We start from the raw sequence: 13,286 nt of genomic DNA, 5'->3' as shown, positions 1-13,286 counted from the left end.
GTTCACTGCTCATCACCACTTGGGCTGCAGGGATGCAGCAGCCCCAAGCCCCATTGTCCCTCCTCATTACCCAACCAGCCCTGGGCTGCATCCCTGCTGGCACCTCCATCCTCCTGGACACGATCCCACTGTTTGGGAGGCGTGAAGGAAGCTTCCTGATGGGTTTGGATGGTGGGACTGCAGCAGCCACTGCTCCTTGCACCCCAGTCGTGCTGGGCAGCGTCACACACAAGCAGTGCTTCAACCTGCAGGGCTGAGGAGGCCGTTTGAGCTGCAAGATAAATGGATCTTGTGGAGCAAGTGGCAATTAGCGAGGGGAAAGAGCCCCTCAGTGCCCGTCCCGGACAGAACACCTTTGTTCCAGGCCCTTCCCTTCCTATCCCCATTGTAAATAAACTTGACTCCCAGTTTTCCCGGTGCCTTTGTTCCCTCTTTGCTAGGGTGGATTCTTCTTTGAAGCCAGAAGAAGGAGCCCATTGTTCCCCCATGGGGAGATGCCTTTGAGGTGCTGCCCGGGGCAGTGTTACCCTGCTCACCCCAAACTGGGCGCTGGCAGCAGCCACCGATGGAGCCACCCATGTGCCAGCACAGCAGGGATTTTAATTGCTGTGTCCCCACTGAGGATGCCTCATTAGGGTGCTGGTGATGGATGGAGGCTCAAATGGGGCTTTGTGAGTGCAGTGGATGGGAGGCGGTGGGGGCTGCAGAGGGGCCGAGCTCTGCCCCCCAACATTTGGGGTCAGGGAGGCAGTTTGTGGACTCTGGAATGACCCCAGTGCAGGGATTTGTCTCTAATTCACACCATGTCCTCCCTGTCCAAAACCAGTGGGATCGTGTCCAGGAGGATGGAGGTGCCAGCAGGGATGCAGCCCAGTGCTGGTTGGGTAATGAGGAGGGACAAGGGGGAGTGGGTCTCCTGCATCCCTGCATCCCAAGTGGTGATGAGCAGCAAACCATAGTGGGATGCTCTTGGGAGTGATGACGAATGGCTGTGAAAGGAGAAGGAGATGAGGAGAGGATGGATCAAGCCTGTGGTGATGTTTGTGGCTGGGAACCACCCTGGATGTAAAAGACCAAAGGGCAGGGAGTAGTAATGGATAAAAGCACATGGGGAGAAGCTGGTCAGGTTGGATGGGGCTTGGAGCAAGCTGTTCTAATGGAAGGTGTCCTTGGAGCTGGATTTGCTCTAAGTTCCCTCCCAGCCCATTCCATGATTCCCTGTTCTGTGCCATGAGCATCTCTGCCATGGCTCAGTGCTGCTCTTCCCAACGGTGCTGGTGATGGGAAGCCATTGGGTGCTGCTCTTTGTCTGCTACAGAGCCGGTTGGGCCCCTTCTCCTCTCCTGAGCCTTCCCTCTCCCATATGGCGCCCATTATTAGACGTGTGTGCACCAGCCTCGTCTGACAGGAGCTTTCCAGGTGTCACTGGGATAACGATTCACACCCTCCGGAAGGTGGGAAAGATGATTAGTTGGCTCCCTATCAACAGCGCCAGCATCAGCTGTTCCTGAGGGATGTGTAAGGACACGTACGCCGGGAGCTGGGAGAGCCCAGCCTTTGTCCTGCCTCTAATTCCAATGGACTCTCAGGCACCTCTTTGTGTGCCTTAGTTTCCCCAGCTGCACCAGGGAGATGCTGTGATTGCTCTGCCCTGCAAACCCCCCCTTGGAGCAGCTGATGGAGCTCCTGCATTAGCAGGAGGTGATTGAAGCAGGTCTCTCGGCAGCTGGGCTGCCCCACAGAGGCCAAAGGGAGCTGTTAGAGCCGGGGCTCCCGGGGGGCCAGGCTGCCAAGGGCAAGGGGAACGGGAATGAAGTGAAGCCCTGGAAGCAGGGATGCGGTGGGGAGCATCCGGAGTGGGTCCTCAGCATGGGGAAGGGCTCCCTGGTGCCAGCGCGGCACAGGCAGGGCTGGCTCCGTGCAGGTGTCTGTGCCCTCCCCTGCCTCATCCTGCTTTCCCTGCTGCTGTGTTTGCAATAAGGACTTGTTCCGCAAGGCAAGTCCCGGCATCCCTGAGCCTGACGCACACAGAGCCTGAGCCCAGCCCTTGGGAGCAGGTAGAATGGGATCTCCAGCTCTTTCCACCTCTTCAATACTGAACATTTAGTCTCTTTCTTGGTGGAGAGAGAAGCAAACCAGGGAAACGGGGCTAAAATGGGTGTTAGTGTGGTCCTGCCCCCCTGCAGCACTGGGTGCAGCTCTGGTGGCCCCAGCATCGGGACATGGAGCTGTTGGATCACATCCGGATGAGCAGGGGCTGGAGCAGTTCCCATAGGAGCCAGGCTGAGAACACTGGGGCTGTTCAGCCTGGAGAAGAGAAGCTGCACCGAGACCCCAGAGCAGCTCCCAGTGTCTGCAGGGGCTACAAGGATGCTGGCAGGGGCCTCCATCAGGGGCTGCCTCCTGCTCCATCTCCCCACATCAGGCTGCGAGCTGAGGATAAAACCCTGCTGGGAATAGTGGGGAAACTGAGGCAGGAGCAGGGCCTGGCCCCCAAACCCCCCTCGAAGCACAAGGTTGGCTTCTCACCCGTGCTCCTCCTGAGCTGCCATCATCACCCAGGCATCACCAGGACCCAGGCTGTCCCGGGCCGGGCCCCTGGCGCTGTGGGCAGAGCTGGTGGGGCCGGTGGGATTATGTGCTTTAGCTGCACCATCTGTTCCCCAAACTGCCAGCATTATGCTCAACCTGGGAGGAAAACGGCCCCTACAGAGAAGCAATTTGTTCACTGAGTGAAGCTTTCAGGCTCGCGCCATCGGCACCCACCCCAGCTCTCAGCTCGCTCAAACGCTGCTGGGAGAGCAAACTGGGAGCACTGGGCAATGGGAGCACTGGGAGGGCGCAGGGCTGCCCTAATCCTGTTACAGAACAGAGGGGCTGGGGATGGGCGCAGGGAGGAGGAGCGAAGTCCGTTTCATCCCCAAGCCCTGGGTCTGGGGGGGTCTCGCCATGATCCCACTGGAAGGGCTTCTCTTCCCGTTGCAGTGGGGTGCTTTTGGGATGTGCTGGGAGGAGATCGGGAAGGGGCAAGGGGAGGTTAGAGGAGGTGGTGTGGGGCTGGGGTGACTGTGAGCCTGACACCCCCTTTGTAGGGCACCGCTCTGCATCCCTCCTCTGCCCCACGGAACCATGGAGACTAGGTTTGGGATCTCTGCACACAGAACCCTGCCCATTGCCTGCGGTGGCAGCAGGATGGAACCCTGTGGGCCTATGTTTTGGCCTGGGAATCCGGTAGCACCAAAGCATCTCTGGTTTGGGTGGTCCCAGGGGGAGAAGGTTTAGATTTGCCCTGTGGGGCAATGAGGGCGAATCCTGAAGCTACAAAATCTCTGTGTTTTAATCATTGTGCACAAAAGTGTCCATAGGAAACCTTTTCTGTGGGGCTGGGTACCTCAGCACAGCCCCTGGCATCGCCTTCCTCTCCTTGCAGAGCAGTAGATGAGGACCCCGAGGCACAAAGCAGAGAGGGGAAGTGGCTGAGGTGTCCCTGGAACAAGCTGATGGCTCCCACTGCAGCACCCAGCTCCCCGCAGCATCTCTTCACCCTACAAAGGCCTGTGGGGCACCTGCCTGTGCCCAAACCAGGACCAGGATCTGGCTCCCACATCGGGAGCGGAGCAGCCCATTGGGAAAGCCAGGCTGGCAGAAGCCTCCCAGCCCTGGGGATGCTGGCAAAGGGCTCAACCGATGGTGCTCACTGCGGCCTCATCAGACCAAGGTGCTGGTACCCGGCTCCTTTCTGTGCTCACCTCCTTCCTCATCCACCTGCACCAAGGAGAGACACGGAGGGAAACGAGCCCTGCTCGGGGCAGCTCAGCCCGGGACGGGAGGCACCGGGGGGGGGCTTCCCGGAGCTCTCCCACCCCGAATGCTGCTCCCCCCCCCCCCCCGAACCCCGTCCTCTCCCATTACCTCCATGTCCTGCAGGCACCGCTCGCTCGAGGCCATTCCCAGCGCTCCCATCCGTAGGACGGCTCCTGAGGATGCCGAAAGCCGCGGTGCTGAGCGGGGGCAGCGGCCCCGGCCCAGCTCCCGTGGCCGGGCTTCTGCTGCCATCCAGCGGCAGCACGGAGCGCAGCGCCGGGGCCGCTGCCCCCTGCCCTGCCCCAGGCACAGCTCACCCGTGAGGCAGCCCCCGAGCCCGGCCAGCAGCAGTGACAGCAGCAGGGCGCTGAGCTGGAGCAGAGCCTGCTCCGTGCGGCTCCGGCCGCCCCCGGCCAGCTGCGGGAACACCAGCTCCAGCCTGGCACCGGGAGAGGGAATCGGGAGCTGAGGGGCTCCGGGGAGACCTCAGAGCAGTGCTGGGGGCTGAGAGGGGCTCTGGGGCAAGGGGTGCAGGGGCAGGAGGAGGGGAATGGCTTTAACCTGCCCGAGGGGGGATGGAGATGGGGTCTGAGCCAGGAGCTCTTCCCTGGGAGGGTGGTGGGGCACTGGGATGGGTTGAATGGAGAGGTTTGGATGCCCCATCCCTGGCAGTGCTCAAGGCCAGGCTGGAGCAAGCTGCTCTATGGAAGGTGTCGCAGCCCTTGGGATTGGAGCTGGAGGAGCTTTAAGGTCCTTTCCGACACAACCCACCCCATGATCTGGTTCTGTGCTGTTTTGGCCTTCCTCACCTGCCACCGTAGGCATCTGCCGTTGCCAGTCCTGCCAGCAGCGTTCCCAGCAAGGCGCCCAGCACCCCGGGCAGCCCATGGACGTTGTGAACCCCACACGTGTCCTGGATGTTGAGCCTGGAATGCAGGAAGGGCTGCGGAGAGCACAGGGAAGAGCCAGGACTCAGCAAGGGGGGTGCTGGGTCCCTGCCCTGGCTCCGGTCTCCTCGGTGCTCCCAAGGCCACTCACCGTGAGGAACCTGAAGCCAAGCGGAGGGATCAGACCAGCCAGGAACCCTGCGATGAGCGCCCCAAAGGGGGTGACCAGCATCTCCCCAGCCATACCCATCACGGCTGCACCAGCCACGGTGGCATCCTGGATCTGAACCTGATGGAGCAGGACATGGGGAGGGGAATGGATCGCAGAGGACATCAGCGTGGGGCTCGGGGGATCTGGGGCTTCAAACTGGGGCTTAGCAAACTTCAGAAAGCCTGAAGGACATCCCCTGGGTGTATTCGTGCCCATGGATGTGGGTTTGTGTCAGTAGGGGACCCACCATGTGCAGGGTGCTCTTGTCATAGAGAACAGGTGAGAGGACAAAGGTGGCCATGGTGCTCGCTGCCATGGAGAAGTAGGTGTTGAGCAGTGCCCAGGGCTCAGCGCTGCCATGGGCACTGGTGGCAGTGGTGAAGCTGGGCCAGAAGATCCACAGGCAGATGGTTCCTGTGGGCAAGGGGAGGGAAGAAGCAGGTTTGGATGTTGGGGCTGATCTTGCTGGCGTCAAGAGATGCAAGCGGCCTCAGCTCACAGCATGTGGGGAATAGCTTGGTCCTGGAGAGGGTGACGCAGCCCCAGGACAGGCCCCTATGGAGGAGGAGAGCCTCTGCCCTTGATGGTCTGCAGGACTCTTGCTCAAAGCCACGCTGTCCTAATGTCCTTCCACCACCACATGCTCCGAGTTCGAGCTCCATACCGACCACAGCAAAGACATCCGGTGGGTGCCCTGTGTCCTGCTGCTCTTCCCACTGGTCCCCGTGGGGCTGGCGCAGCATCCGGGATACCAGCAAGCCAAAATAGGCTCCGAAGGTGTGGACGGTGACGGAGCCGCCGCTGTCGCTCACCTGCTGAGCACAGCAAACACGGTGCAGGGAGGGGGACTGGCTCCATAGGCAAGGCAGGGCTCGTCCCCAGGGCACTGACTCACCCCCAGGAGGCTGAGCAGGATGTACTCATTGAGGGTGAAGAGGGTGACTCCCAGCAGCGTCAGCACCAGCATCTGTGCAGGGTTCACCCTGCCCAGCACAGCTCCAGTGGAGATGAGGGCGGCTGCAGCTCCGAAGTCAGCATGGACCATGCTGGGAAGGACAAGGAGGAAGGTGTGGGGCTGGGGGGGCCGGGAGCTGAGCCCACAGCATAGGGCCTGCATCCCACTGCTCCAAGGGGCAGTGCGAGCCTTGCGATGCTGATGCCAAAGGGCAGGGCTGTGGTACCCAGCGCACATGGTAACACTCCTCATCCTCCTCCGGAGCAGAGCTCGAGTTGCACAGGGGAGGGAGCTCGTGTGCCAGGGCTGGAGCAGGGATGCTCGGGCCACAGCAGCCTCACCTCTGAGCTCCCATGTGGATCTTGCCATTCTGGAAGTGGTGCAGGAAGCCCTGGAGCAGCAGAGCCCATTGGATGGCAAAGGCCAGCACCAGGATGCTGGTGGCCACGCTGCCCGGTCCAGAGCGGCTGAGGAAGGCCACCAGGAACCCAAAGCCAAGGAGAGTTTGGAGGTGGACATCCCGGAACCCTGGAGAAGGAGAGGCACTGGGATGGGTCTGGAGGCAGCGGGGGCAGGCAGCGTCTGTCCCCATGAAGGGGTTCAGACACCCCATGTTCTAACAGGCTTTGGGGGCCCTAAGGCTTCAGCTGAGCCCCTCCGGTTGTGCAGGTGGGGGCTGAAGCTGTCCCGTGGCACCCTTTGCTATAGCTCTGGGGCACCCCCTTCACAACAGGCTCACCCTGCAGCCCCGAGAGCCACCTGCACCCCATTACAGGGGTGTGAAGGTGGGGCTGGGACCTCGGTGGCTCGGGACTCCTGGGCTGGAGGATGCTGGGTCCCAGCTCCATGGCACCACCAAGAGCAGAGGCTCCGGCTCCAGCCCTCGGCTCTGCCACAGCCGCAGCCTGGAGCAGGGCCCTCGCCAGCCCTCCAGGAGTGACTCATTCCCGTTCCCCATCCCGTTGGCGTCAGGGCATGACCCCAGCCCGACGCCGCTCCTCTGAGCTCATTCCTTGGCCTGGCGCGGTGCAAAGGAGGCACCGAGTCCCTTCCCAGCCGCACACTGGGTTTCCCATCTCCTCCTCCTCCTCCCGGCACACAAACACCCCTGGCGGCTCCATCTCCTCCATCCCACCCCAAAGCCCCTTGTTCCCCCCGTGCCCAACCTCGGCAAGGCTGAACCCTGGGACCCCCCCATCCCACCCTGCCCCTCGCACCCAGCCCCAGCAGCCCCTGGTGCAAGCGGGGAGCCTGGTTCTGCCTTGGGCTTCGGTGCCCTTTGCACCCCTGGGCTGTGCTGGGAGCTCCGTCCGGTCCCTCCCCTGTGCCGGAGCCGTGAGTCACTGCGTGGGGTGGGGTGAAACCAGGGGAACCTGCCTGATCCTGCTCCTGTTCCTGCCCCTGTCCATGCTCCTGTTCCTGGTCATGCTCCTGCTCCTGTTCCTGCTCCTGTTCCTGCCCCTGTCCATGCTCCTTTTCCTGCTCCTGCTCCTGCTCCTGTTCCTGCTCTTCTCAATTCCCATCCCTTGGTCCCTTTCCAACCCTTTCCTCAGAAAGGCAGGACCAACGCCTCATTTCCCCAGCTCAGGATGCTCCTGGTGGGCTGGACCGAAGGAGTGAATCATCTGTGAAAGGAGGGTTTGGGCACTGCAGAGTCCAGCAGGTCCATAGGATGCTCGGCTGCCCCATCCCTGGCAGTGCTCAAGGCCAGGTTGGACTTGGAGCAAGCAGCTCCAGTGGGAGAGGTCCTTGCCCATGGCAGGGATTTGGAGCTGGATGAGCTTTAAGGTCCCTTCCCACCCAAACCATTCCATGATCCTATGAAATCTCCCTGGTTTGAGCCTGGCTTTTTCCAACATGCAGGAATCCCTTGCAATGTGCCTGCTTCCTCTCCACCCCCAGGTCCTGTATCCCTGTGCCTTGATATTCCCCCTGCCTGGAGCCCGCTGGATGTGGTGGAGGCTTGGGCTGAGCAGTGCCTGGGAGGGATGGAGCCAGGGCTGGGATACTCACGGGGGAGCTGCAATCCCGATTCCTGGACTCTCCGGCTGCAGTTGGGGGGCTGGGAGCAGTGCCCGGGGCTGCTCTCGGGGCTGAAGCGTACAAAGGCAGCGAAGAGGAGGATGGTGAAGGTTTGGAGGAGGAAGCAGAGCCCGGAGAGCCGGAGCCTGGAGATGGTGCCAGGCTCGGGCATGGTGTGGGGCAGGAAAACCCCCCCAGATCCAGACGGAAACGGGGCTGGGGCCTCAAACCCCGCCTGTGATTGTGGCTGCCAGGCCCTGCCCTGCCCCGGTGCTTCCCACGCCTGGAGCTGCCAACACGGAAACCCCGGCACCGGTTGTGCCCCATCCGGACACGGAGCCGGGGGCTGCCGGGGCTGGGTGCGAGGGGCAGGGTGGGATGGGGGGGTCCCAGGGTTCAGCCTTGCTGAGGTTGGGCATGGGGGGAACAAGGGGCTTTGGGGTGGGATGGAGGAGATGGAGCCGCCAGGGGTGTTTGTGTGCCGGGAGGAGGAGGAGGAGATGGGAAACCAGCGTGCGGCTGGGAAGGGACTCGGTGCCTCCTTTGCACCGCGCCAGGCCAAGGAATGAGCTCAGAGGAGCGGCGTCGGGCTGGGGTCATGCCCTGACGCCAACGGGATGGGGAACGGGAATGAGTCACTCCTGGAGGGCTGGCGAGGGCCTTGCTCCAGGCTGCGGCTGTGGCAGAGCCGAGGGCTGGAGCCGGAGCCTCCGCTCTTGGTGGTGCCATGGAGCTGGGACCCAGCATCCTCCAGCCCAGGAGCCCTGAGCAGATCCACCAGGATCTGCTCTTGCAGCCGTGGGCATGGGAATGGTGATGGAGGGGTTGGGAGCTGTGAGGAGGGGGCCGGGAAGCAGCGCATCCCCTGCTGCTGCTCCCTGTTCTGTGGAGCCGGGGTCACTGTGTGCTTTGGTGCTGGGAACAGATGCTGCTTGTCTTGTGTGTCCTTCGGGAAGAGCTTCCTCCACCCCTGGAGATGGGACCTGGGGGAGGAAGGAGATAAAGGAGCCCAGAACACAGCCTCATTGTGCACCCGGGTCCTGTTCCCGTCAGCATCCCAGCCACAAGATGAGGATGGGGAAGCCTCTTGGATGCTTCTTCTCAGGACTGGTGGGGAGCAGGAGCACTGGGACCCCCCTTCCCCATCCCATGGGAGCTCCAAAGGATGGGAGCAGCATCCCCCTATCAGGGCCTTGCCACATAAATGCCCACAGCCCTGAGTCCTGCGGGTGCAGGCAGCACCCTCCAGCCCTGGGTGCTGATGCTGAGGGGAGGCTTTGCCGGTCCCAGGGGTGCTGGAGCCCGGGGTGGTGCTGGCATTCCCGATGCTGTGGCCAGCACATAAAGGGATGTTTGTTATCCGGGTGTGCTGTGTTTTGCCGAGCAGAACAATACAGAGAAAGATGCTCACAATGGGAAATTGTGCTTCCTCCTCCCCTGCATCCCTCGGGGAGGTGTTGGGGGGGGAGAACCGGACAAGAAAGTGGGAAGAGACGGAGACAGGTCCAGGAGCGCGGGCATGGCCATGGGACCGCAGGGGCACCGCGCTGCAGGGACGGTGCCAGCGCCAGGGCAGTGACAGGGCACCCATCCCTGTGTCCCTGGGTCCTCTTTTCCCTCTTGACCTTCCCAGAGCCTTCAGCCCTGCCATGGGGCGGCTGTGACGGAGCCGGGACGCGGCTGGATGGGAACTGTGGCTTCCCAAAGGACACGGCTGGGGACGGTAAGAGGGGATGGGGGGGGGGGGGGGTTGGTGTGTTCTGTGTCCCCTTGGCACAGTAAATGTGGCTGAGACTCCAATGGAGAAGCAGGATCTTGCCCTTGGCCTTGCTGAATTCCATGAGGTTCACACAGTCCCAGCTCTCCAGCGTGTCCCAGTCCTTCTGGATCCCATCCCTTCCTTCTGGCTCATCGACCACATCATCCCTGACCACTGTGCTCCCCCCAGGCACCGTCCTGCCCCCGGCTCTGAGGATGCACCAGCTTCTCCTGCTCAGCTCCCTTTGGCTCTCGGTGGTACCCCCAGCATTGAGCATCTTCCAGAGTCCAACTGGGACCCCGGGTATGGAGCTGGGGGGCACTGCTGGTTGGGGTCAGTGCTAGAGGAGGGAGGTGATGGGGGGGACGGGAGGTTCCAGACAAGGGCAGGGGCTGATCTGTGCAAGGGGGTGGGGAAGGAGGCAGGATAAGCAATGGAAACCATTCTGGAGATGCCACTGAGGGTGATGGATGGGTGATGGAAACCAGTCTGGAGATGCCAGTGAGGGATGGAGGGTGATGGATATGTGATAGATACCAGGCCAGAGATGCCAATGAGGGTTATAGGGTGGTGGATGTGTGATGGAAACCAGGCCGGAGATGCCAGTGAGGGTTGGAGGGTGGTGGGACAGCCTCAGAGCTCTTTGGTGACCCCATGGTGGGTGCCCCACAGCCGCCCCCCAGCTGCAGTACCTGCTGGAGCCACTGCACAGCACGGTGCACACGCGGCGCGGAGCCACGGCCACGCTGCCCTGCGTCCTGCGCGCGCTGCCCCGCAACTACCGCGTCAAGTGGAGCAAGGTGGAGCCGGCCAACTACGGCGAGAGCATCATCATCATCACCAACGGGCTCTACCACAAGAACTACGGGCCCCTGAGCCCCCGCGTGCGCCTGCGCCACAGCCACCGCTACGACGCCTCGCTGACCATCAGCCACGTGGCGCTGGAGGACGAGGGCCGGTACCGCTGCCAGCTCGTCAATGGGCTGGAGGATGAGAGCGTTTCGCTCACGCTGCACCTTGAGGGTGAGGATGGGATCATCCCCTGTGTGCCTGGGCTGGATTGGGCCCTGGTTAGGTGCTTGGGTCCGAAGCAAAACCCCATTGCCCAGCACCGAGTCTTTGGGGATGATAAAGGGGTTTAGGGAAGCAGCTCCTTCACATGGGATCCGAGACTGGGCTGGGCTGGAAAGGACCTCGAGATCATCCAGCTCCAACCCCTGCCACGGGCAGGGACCCCTTCCACTGGAGCAGCTGCTCCAAGCCCATGTGTCCAACCTGGCCTTGAGCACTGCCAGGGATGGGGCAGCCACAGCTTCTCTGGGCACCCTGTGCCAGCGCCTCAGCACCCTCCCAGGGAACAGCTTCTGCCTTAGATCCAACCCGAACTTTCCCTGGTTCAGTTTGAACCCATCACCCCTTGTCCTAGCGCTGCGCTCCCTGATGAAGGTGCCTCCTCAGCGTCCTTGTAGCCCCCATCAGACACTGGAAGCTGCTTTGAGGTCTCCACACAGCTTCTCTTCTCCAGGCTGAACAGCCCCAATGTTCTCAGCCTGGCTCCTATGGGAGCTGCTCCAGCCCCTGCTCATCCGGATGTGATCCAACAGCTCCATGTCCCGATGCTGGGGCCACCAGAGCTGCACCCAGGATCCCCTCCAGGCCCCAGGTTTTAGAGATGCAGCCCAGCACCGGGGGGGGGGTTCAACCTCTTCCCCTGTCCCTGTCCCCCCAGGCATCGTCTTCCCCTACCAGCCCAGCAGCGGGCGCTACAAACTGAACTACCACGATGCGAAGAGAGCCTGCGAGCAGCAGGACTCCCGTCTCGCCACCTACCAGCAGCTCTACAAAGGTGAAGCATCCCCGAAGCCCCTTCATCCTCCCCGGGCTCTGGGGTGGTGCTGAGCTGCCTCTCGCCCTGCAGCCTGGACGGAGGGTCTGGATTGGTGCAACGCCGGCTGGGTCCTCGATGGGACCGTCCATTACCCCATCATCAACTCGCGGGAGCCGTGCGGCGGCCGCCTCCTCCTGCCCGGGGTCCGCAGCTATGGGGCCAGGGACAAGCAGAGGGACCGGTTCGATGCTTTCTGCTTCACTTCTGCTCTCCAAGGTAGCGCCGGGGGCCCTGTCCCTCCCACCCAACCCCGGTGCCCACCTCGACTTAATCATAGGATGGGTTGGGTTGGAAGGGACCTTAAAACTCATCTAAAGCCATGGGCAGGGACCCCTTCCACTGGAGCAGCTGCTCCAAGCCCCTGTGTCCAACCTGGCCTTGAGCACTGCCAGGGATGGGGCAGCCACAGCTTCCCAGCACCCTGACAGGGAAGAGCTCCTGCCTAAGGTGTAGGAAGTATCAGGGATGGGGTCATGCATCCCATCACCGGCGGTGCCTCCATCACTTGCCACATTCTCCCCATTCCCAGGCCACGTCTACTTCATCCGGGGCCACCTGAGCTTCAAGGAGGCGGCGCAAGCATGCCGCAACCACGGGGCTGCCATGGCCAAAGTGGGGCAGCTCTATTCCGCATGGAAGTTCTCCCAGCTGGATCGCTGCGATGGAGGGTGGCTGGAGGACGGCAGCGTGAGGTTCCCAATCACCACCCCCCGCCAGCGCTGCGGGGGGCTCCCACATCCCGGTGTCCACAGCTTCGGCTTCCCCAGCAAGGAGAGGCGGATCTACGGCACCTACTGCTTCGTGGAGGAGTAGGAACGCCGGGAGGAGAGGTGGGAATGTGGTGGGATACCAGCCCTCGGGGCGGAGCTCGGGGCAGGGCATGAAGCAGGGGTCTCCTGGTGACTTTGAGTGGTTCCTACATCAATAGGATGTCCGATAGGGCCGGGTTTGGGCGCTTGGTGCATCCTCTGATGGAGCTGCCCTAGGGCTCTCTGGGTGCTCAGCCCATTGCTGGGCTAGGAAGGGGGTCTCATCCAGCACCCTTTTCCCCAAGCCCAGTGCATCCCTCACCCCATCCTCGCTTCCCACAGCCAGGAGGACTCTGGAGGGCTGGGCATTACCCTGTGTGACTAATAGAGTTTCACCTTCTCGATTAATAAAGCACATAAAGCTGTATGGCAAAGCCACACTCCCCCCTGGCCGCTGCCAAGGGACCCCCTGGCCTCCGGGAGAGGGGAATTTGGTGAGGATTTTCCACCTCCATCAGGGGATGATGCTGTTCCCGGGGTTATCACTGCTCCTGGCACCACACTCCAGGCCTTGCTGAGTTCTGCTGCTATAAAGAGCTATAAAAAGCACCGGAGTTGGTGTGGTACAGGGGGGGAAACCGCGTGGGGAGATGCCAGCATCCCTTGGCACCTGAGCCCACCCATCCCGAGTGTTCGCTGCGAGCAGCATCCCACATTGGGCTCCCTGTTTGTGTGGTCCCTGGGCACACGGCTGTGCCAGGGGCTGTCTGGCTCCATGGTGCTGGCGGGTGCTGCCCATGTGGGGAAGAGCTCATCCACCACAGGACCTCATCCATGAGGGTGTCACAGGAGGAGGCCCCTTGGGCCAGAGGTGGCAGAAAGCTGGTGGTGACACCGGCACATCGATGCCGTCCTGTGCCCCTGGTCCCCACCTCGACCCCAGGAACAAACCAAACCCTTGTGCTCCTTTTCTGGTCGCTGTCGGGTCCTTCCCAGGGGGTCTTTAGTGAC

General features: G+C 62.1%; 2 protein-coding genes across 4 annotated transcripts; one reads left to right on the top strand and one right to left on the bottom strand.

The window, feature by feature from the left end:
- Positions 1-3,313: 3,313 nt before the first annotated feature.
- Positions 3,314-8,078, bottom strand: RHBG (Rh family B glycoprotein). Of its 3 annotated transcripts, none has more exons than XM_034071235.1 (10): positions 7,871-8,078; positions 6,199-6,385; positions 5,798-5,948; positions 5,567-5,714; positions 5,150-5,316; positions 4,843-4,980; positions 4,614-4,747; positions 4,122-4,243; positions 3,913-3,977; positions 3,314-3,765 (listed from the first exon to the last, which is right to left on the bottom strand). In XM_034071235.1, exons 1-10 carry the CDS (start codon positions 8,049-8,051, stop codon positions 3,709-3,711), a joined length of 1,350 nt encoding a protein of 449 aa, XP_033927126.1. In that variant the 5' UTR covers positions 8,052-8,078; the 3' UTR covers positions 3,314-3,708. The 3 variants fall into 3 exon arrangements, with proteins under 3 accessions (XP_033927126.1, XP_033927127.1, XP_033927128.1); XM_034071236.1 differs by lacking the exon at positions 7,871-8,078 and adding an exon at positions 6,597-6,649; XM_034071237.1 differs by lacking the exon at positions 4,122-4,243.
- A 495-nt stretch (positions 8,079-8,573) lies between these two features.
- HAPLN2 (hyaluronan and proteoglycan link protein 2) lies at positions 8,574-12,694 on the top strand. The gene is made up of 6 exons (XM_031050331.2): positions 8,574-9,602; positions 9,828-9,941; positions 10,311-10,661; positions 11,368-11,484; positions 11,557-11,742; positions 12,056-12,694. The coding sequence occupies exons 1-6, from the start codon at positions 8,684-8,686 to the stop codon at positions 12,337-12,339; spliced, it is 1,971 nt and encodes a 656-aa protein (XP_030906191.2). The 5' UTR covers positions 8,574-8,683; the 3' UTR covers positions 12,340-12,694.
- Positions 12,695-13,286: the final 592 nt, after the last annotated feature.

The sequence above is a fragment of the Melopsittacus undulatus genome, chromosome 20 (genome assembly GCF_012275295.1).
Source record: "Melopsittacus undulatus isolate bMelUnd1 chromosome 20, bMelUnd1.mat.Z, whole genome shotgun sequence".
Taxonomy (NCBI): domain Eukaryota; kingdom Metazoa; phylum Chordata; class Aves; order Psittaciformes; family Psittaculidae; genus Melopsittacus; species Melopsittacus undulatus.
The sequence above is the reverse complement of the archived record's forward strand: the minus strand, read 5'-3'. Positions and strand labels throughout refer to the sequence as shown.

Bases quoted from the DNA above. Each gene is read 5' to 3' on its own strand.
- HAPLN2 (XM_031050331.2), top strand. From the start codon at position 8,684: ATGGGAATGGTGATGGAGGGGTTGGGAGCTGTGAGGAGGGGGCCGGGA. The intron at 10,662-11,367 runs GTGAGGATGGGA...CTGTCCCCCCAG, and splicing joins GCTCACGCTGCACCTTGAGG to GCATCGTCTTCCCCTACCAG. The intron at 11,485-11,556 runs GTGAAGCATCCC...CTCGCCCTGCAG, and splicing joins CTACCAGCAGCTCTACAAAG to CCTGGACGGAGGGTCTGGAT.
- RHBG (XM_034071235.1), bottom strand. From the start codon at position 8,051: ATGCCCGAGCCTGGCACCATCTCCAGGCTCCGGCTCTCCGGGCTCTGC. The intron at 5,715-5,797 runs GTGAGTCAGTGC...TGTGCTCAGCAG, and splicing joins TCCTGCTCAGCCTCCTGGGG to GTGAGCGACAGCGGCGGCTC. The intron at 3,766-3,912 runs GTAATGGGAGAG...TCCTTGGTGCAG, and splicing joins GGTGCCTGCAGGACATGGAG to GTGGATGAGGAAGGAGGTGA.